Source organism: Parasteatoda tepidariorum, chromosome 2, assembly GCF_043381705.1.
Source record: "Parasteatoda tepidariorum isolate YZ-2023 chromosome 2, CAS_Ptep_4.0, whole genome shotgun sequence".
Taxonomy (NCBI): Eukaryota; Metazoa; Arthropoda; class Arachnida; order Araneae; family Theridiidae; genus Parasteatoda; species Parasteatoda tepidariorum.
The window spans coordinates 102,763,729-102,770,522 of NC_092205.1; the positions used below are offsets into that span (position 1 = coordinate 102,763,729).

At 34.0% G+C, this 6,794-nt stretch overlaps 1 protein-coding gene across 2 annotated transcripts in view; it reads left to right on the top strand.

Moving 5' to 3' along the window:
* The first annotated feature begins 4,452 nt into the window (after window positions 1-4,452).
* The window catches only part of LOC107443859 (potassium voltage-gated channel protein Shal), a 62,644-nt gene continuing 60,302 nt past the window's right edge, over window positions 4,453-6,794 (top strand). The window contains exon 1 of one of the 2 annotated variants that reach the window (XM_043054855.2): window positions 4,453-5,847. In XM_043054855.2, coding sequence (XP_042910789.1) covers window positions 4,730-5,847 — 1,118 coding nt within the window. In that variant the 5' untranslated portion in view covers window positions 4,453-4,729. The remainder of the gene's footprint in view (window positions 5,848-6,794) is intronic. The other variant, XM_043054854.2, reaches the window with a different exon arrangement.

The following is a 6,794-nucleotide window of genomic DNA, read 5'->3' on the forward strand; positions in this document are numbered from 1 at the left end:
TGCCCACATTCTTTTTTCTTATTGGCTTGGTTGTCATCAGCATGAAATTGATATAAGTTATAAAGTCATTGTTTTCCAATAAATATTTCCCCCTCCGCAGAGGATCAAAGTTGTGATGGCATGTCTTCGGATCATCCTCCGGGATTTTTCCCAGACCGTCGCCAATAGCCCATTGTGCAGCTCTAACGCGACGTAAATTAACAAACAACAACAACAATAAATATTTTTTTTCCTTTATTTACCTTAATCTAATTAATTTACCTTAGCTTCCTTAATAATTAGGTACCTATTAAGTTTTTGATTTTGCTTGATTTCTAAGTAAAGAGTTTAGGAGGATTGTTTTTATTATTATTATTTATTAATAGTAATGTAACGCAACGTTACATTTTAAGAAAAAGTTATTTAAGTCTGTAGCTGATCTTATTTACCGTTTAACAATTATTATTTTTTGATGCAAATTACATTAATATACTATCAAGAATTAGGGTTAAAGTGATTCGTTAAATGAATTAGTATTTAATTTTTAGCTTCATGCACAAAGTGATAAATGTAAAAATTGAATTTAAAAATACATCCGTCCGTTTCGTGAGAAAAAATATTAAATTACAGTCGCGAATTTACCGAATTTCTTGTAACAATATAATTTTAATTTTAAATGTTATTTGCAAAAAGGATTACTTAGAAAAATGTGAATTATGTTTACTTAATAAGTGTCAGAAGGGAAATATTTGGTGGATGTTTTAATACATATATTTTAAGTTCAACTGCTAAGAAAGAGCAATTAAAGCGACAGAGACCACGTAGGATATACATAAAGATACAAAACCCGTGGGAATGTCATGTGATTGGTTGGCATCAGCTTAAAAATTTTATCCCTAACTTAAATTGCTCACAATACTTAGAGCTATAAGCGATAAGCAGAGAGCTCGCCGCACTTAACTATACTCAATACTTATTTATTATCCACTCATAGTATTCATTATGTTTTTGATTTGATTATTATTCAACGCTTCAAACTAGAAGGGGGGGGGTAATTAATTTATTTTTTATTAAAAAGTGCGTAATATTACCTTATTAGGCAACATTTAAACCGGCATCTAAACTTATAAATCGTTTTAAACTTAGTAGACAGCAAATAAGTTATGTTTACTTTTATTACAAGTTTCGAGGAAAACTGTCAACATATGCTATTAAAATAATAAAGGCAAAAATTGTAAAACATTATTTGGAATAAGCACTTTTGCGGAAAAATCTCTTCAACGAAAAACATTGAACTATTAATTAATTCTTAAGTTATCAACAAATAAATGGGAGCATGAAAAGTAAATTTGCATATAAAGTTGCAAATGAGATAAATTATTTTGCTGAAATTTTATTACAAAAGAAGTAGATATTCGGTAACATAATTAACCACTTTCCTGATTATCCCGAGTAAATTCGGACACAGCAGAATTGGTTAATGAATTTACATAGAAAGAAGCATTAAAAAAATGGCGAGAAAAAGTGAAAATAATGCAGATGATTTTTCAGATTATGTAGATGTGAACCTATACAAGGACGAATATTTTTTGTTGTTGTTTTGTTTGCCCGAGATAGTTTGAAATAGTAAACTGAGGGTAAATTAAATATTTTTTTACACGTAAAAAATTAAAATTTCAACTTAGAATTTGCGTATTATGTTTTGCTTTAGTTCCTTGTATTTATTAATGAAATTAAAAAATGTATGTCGATTTTTTGAGTTTTTGTTTTCGAAAAGATTGGTAAAGGAAGTGGTTAAACTCTTTCAATTAAATATTTTTTTTTTTAAATTTTAAGGTATCAATCTATTGAGCGTCAAAAAGAGAGAAAAATGGCGAGCGAGCAAGAGTTGGGAGTAGATTCATGAGTATTATTTGAATAGTAGAGTTTATTGCATCGGATTGTGATCTGCAGTTTACAGTACCTTTAAAAAAACATATCAGGAAAGATGTTTAATGCGTAATCATTTCTAACTCAATGCCAGAAGGAACGCATCGTTCTTTGCGTCGTAACGTTATTTTTAGAGCAAATACTGATAAAATTGTTATTTCTCATTTATTTTGAATCCTGTTTATTAAATCATAAACAAATATATGAAACAATTTTAGAATATGAGTTTTTTGTCATTAAATTATAAATATGGGAATATCAATGCAATAATGTTAGGCAAATTATTATTAACTAGGAGGCTCCGCCCCCAGCTCGCTAACGCTCGCCAACCCCCGAGAATTGCTACCCATTCCTATGTGGTTCACGCCGTGAACCATGGCTCACTGCGCTCTCTCGCCAATGAACACAATGTTCTAGCACAAAGACATAGTATATTATCATCAAAGGCATAGTATTTCATCATTAAAGAGATAGTATTGCACTTATGTAGAAGAATTCTATCAATGTTCTTATTGGCTTTTAAAAAAGTTTATTAGCTATTTAGATTGTACATGGTGAAAAAATCAAAACATTAGCTAAATGAGAAACATATTAGCAAAATAAATTATCAAATATTGCAGTTACTCACCTAAATTCAACTAAATGTGTATAATAAATTAGTTAATGCTAGAAATTCTGAAAGTTTTAGAAAAAAATTTTATTATTTAAAAATATAAACTTTAAACCCTAACTTTTCCTTGTGAGATAATAACCCTCAAAAAGTCTTTCATTTTCAAGAACACAAAAATTTGTTTTATCGCCAAATGAAATATTTTTTGGTGATCAGCATTATTGAAATCAATTTCTATATTAATTAACATTTGTGATAAAGTACATAACATTTTAGAACAAAATAAGGATGTTTTACATACAATAAATTAAAATGCATGGCTGTTAGCATTACCCGAGAAATACCACGTGGAGGTCGCCATGCTGCATTTCTAATCGGGGAGTTTTGATTTTGGCAGTTCCCCTTGCCTACTGCCAATAGAAGTTTCAATTAAATTTTTTCCAAAAAACATTTTTTTCTGCAAAGCTCTAAGAAATTAACACTAAGCATTTAGAATTTCTTTGAAAACACAATTATAGATTTGGCATCTTGGAGCAATTACTGAAAGGCTGTCAAATGACTTAACTCTTGACAGGCCAACATAAAGTTGTCCATGACTAAAAACTTGTTTAGTCAATACTAAACTGATTTTCTCAAAAGTCTGACCTTGTGACTTATTTATAGTCATGGAGAAGGCCAGCCTAATTAATTCCTAATTGAGTTTAAATTAAATATTATCATGTTTTTAGGGCATGAATCTGAATTGAACAACCTGATAATGCTCACTCTGGTTATTGTTTCCGTTTTTAAAAGCGCTATATGTTGAGCCACCTCATGTGACATTTGCCATGTGACATTTTTAGCAGCAATCATTGGTCGATTTTTTAACGTTGCCATTCGGGGAGTTGCAATGAGGCTTTTTTTTTGGTGCCGTATAAGAGAAATATATAGATAGATATTTAGCAAAATTGGTTAAAAATAGAATTTATATGAAGCATGAATGGGAGAATTATTTAATTTTCGATTATTAATTTGAATAAGGAAAAAAATAATATCAGAAAATTTAAAAATACTTTAACGTGAACTTTAATTACTTATTTCTGTAATTTTTCCTTTTATTGTAACGTTATTTAATTTATTATTTGTAACGAAATTGTTCCTTACATTGTAACGTTATTTTAAGTGCAAATACTGATAAAAATTATTATTTCTCACTTATTTTGAATCCTGTTTATTAAATCATAAACAAATATATGAAACATTTGTAGAATGTGAGTTTTTTTTAATTAAATTATAAATATGGGAATATCAATGCAATAATGATAAGTAAATTATTATTAATATTTAGGAAAATTGGTTAAAAATAGAATTTATATGAAGCATGAATGAAAGAATTATTTAATTTTCGATTATCAGTTAGAATAAGGAAGAAAAAAACAATATCAGAAAATTTAAAAATACTTTAATGACTTATTTCTGTAATTTTATTTTATTTGGAAATATTTTTAATGACTTTAAATTAATTGTGAGATGATTTGTTCAGAACTTTTATTATCAACGCCTATTTAACGTATTTTTTTTCTCTCATTGCATTGCGTACTTATCTGCATTTCGTATCAGAATATAAATAACGGAATTTAAAGTTACAACTTCAGCTTTAAATTTACATTTCTCTTTTCCCCATTTCTTTTTCTTTTTTTTTTTTTTTCCTTGACAATTATATTCTGTTCTTATTTTAACTTTCGTCAATTTAAACATACTTTAATGATCTCTGCTTAGAATAAATGAAGATACATGATTTTTGAGTGATCAAAAATAACGTTTGGAATTGGAGGAATAATGAACAACGGAGAAAGGAAGAAATTGAGTTGTGAGCAGTGAAGAAACAGGAGTTTCGGATTCCGATGACGTCACAAAGTTACCTAGGTAACGCCGGGATGAAAACGCGGATGGATGCTGGGGGCTGTTGCAGATGACGGGAGAGCGCATGCGTCACTTTCCCTGTGTGGAATAGAGGTGATCTTCTCCGTTTCCAAATGATAACAAAGATGGCTTCTTCTCGCGGAACCAAAGTCGTGTGGCTGTCATGAAAGAGCCGCCCTTGCATCGGGGGAAGGTCGTCGTCACGTGGCCCCCAGAGTCACCGGTCACCACCAGTGTTGTGTGAGCCAGCCATGAAATGTGCCTGTTGCTGGAAGGTGTTGGCACCACTCCAAAAGTGTGCCGCTTGAGATGGCTTCGGTGGCTGCCTGGCTGCCCTTCGCGAGGGCGGCAGCCATCGGATGGGTGCCCATCGCCAACAGTCCCTTACCCGCACCACCCGTGACTCGAGAAGAAGAACGGAAGAAAGAAGACGAGAAATTTGTGATCAACGTGAGCGGACGTCGCTTTGAGACGTGGCGGAACACCGTCGAGAGGTATCCGGACACGTTGCTCGGTTCGAACGAGCGCGAATTCTTCTACGACGAGGCGTGCAAGGAGTACTTCTTCGACCGCGATCCGGACATCTTCCGTCACATCCTCAACTATTACCGGACGGGTAAGTTGCACTACCCGAAACACGAATGCCTGCTCGCTTACGACGACGAGCTTGCCTTTTTCGGCATCGTGCCGGATGTGATTGGGGATTGCTGCTACGAGGACTACAGGGACAGGAAGAGGGAGAACGCGGAGAGATTGATGGACGACAGGATGTCAGAAGTGGACAATCATTTTGACCTGATACACGCGACCATGCGACAGAAAATGTGGCGAGCCTTCGAGAATCCACACACGGGTACGGCTGCTCTCGTCTTCTACTACGTGACTGGATTCTTCATCGCCGTCTCTGTCATGGCCAATGTGGTGGAGACGCTACCCTGTGCTTTGGACTACGCAACCGGCGAACGCCGATCGTGTGGCTCCAACTATAAGGTGGCTTTCTTCTGCTTGGACACGGCATGTGTCATGATTTTCACAGCTGAGTACCTACTCAGGTTGTACGCTGCCCCCGACCGATGGAAGTTCATGCGAAGTGTGATGTGCATCATTGACGTAGTGGCCATTTTACCCTACTACATCGGTCTGGGCATCAAAGACAACGATGATGTGTCCGGCGCTTTTGTCACCCTCCGTGTTTTTCGCGTCTTCCGAATATTCAAGTTTTCCCGTCATTCGCAGGGTCTTCGCATTCTTGGATACACGTTGAAAAGTTGTGCTTCTGAATTGGGATTTCTTGTTTTCTCGCTGGCCATGGCTATCATTATTTTCGCCACAGTCATGTTCTATGCCGAGAAGAACGTTGAGGGAACCACCTTCACATCCATTCCGGCCGCCTTTTGGTACACAATAGTCACCATGACAACTCTTGGGTGAGTAACACTTTATTTGTCCCATTCTTAGACGCCACTATAAGATTCTCTGCTTTACGAGACATTGTTTACGTTCGTTTTGTTAAATCAGACGATATATAATCAAGTCAGTTAATCAGACGATATATAAATCAGACGATCGTCAATTTGTTAAATCAGACGATATATAATATAAATTGGATAAATATAGAATAATTATTATATTATATGAATATATTATAATAATTAGACCCAATGATTAGACGCACTGTAGTTTTTTAATAACGACATGTTTTGCACGAGTCTGTATGCAATACTTTTATATTTAAACATACATGTGATGGGTTTTTATTCAGGAGACTTCTTATAGACTTCCTATATGTATTTATTTTTAACGTATTGCATTACAATGTTAACCCACTCATACACGAACGTAAACAAGTGCAAACCGGTTTCGTCCGAGTAAAACAGTATCCGCTGATAATCATAATTTTATGTAGAATCTTATACTGAGTTTTGTAATATCGCCAGGAACAGTAGGGGAGAGTGGGGTCAATTGTAACAGGGTACGATTGTAACAGAGCAAAAATTTCAAGTATCGGGTTCTAGATTTGGTTCTTAGGTGGCGCACAAGGTGTATTTAATGAATCTACATGTACACCCCTGCTGGCAACCATTTCTAGGTACTTTTGAAAGAGTTATATCACAAAAGATATTTTTACGCTATGTAAGTAATTTTTTTGGTATTAGAATATTATATTGTAAAAAAGTAATTTTGTTTAAATAAATAAAAATTATTAACCGAATATGTAAGTGGACACCTTAATTAACATTTCAGAAAAAAAAGATTAGTTTAGTTAATTAACTAGCATTGTTTTTAACAAATGAAGCTGAAATGGCGTCTTGGGGACAATTGTAACAATAAGTAAAGGGACGATTGTAACAGCTGAAAATAAATAATCTTATGT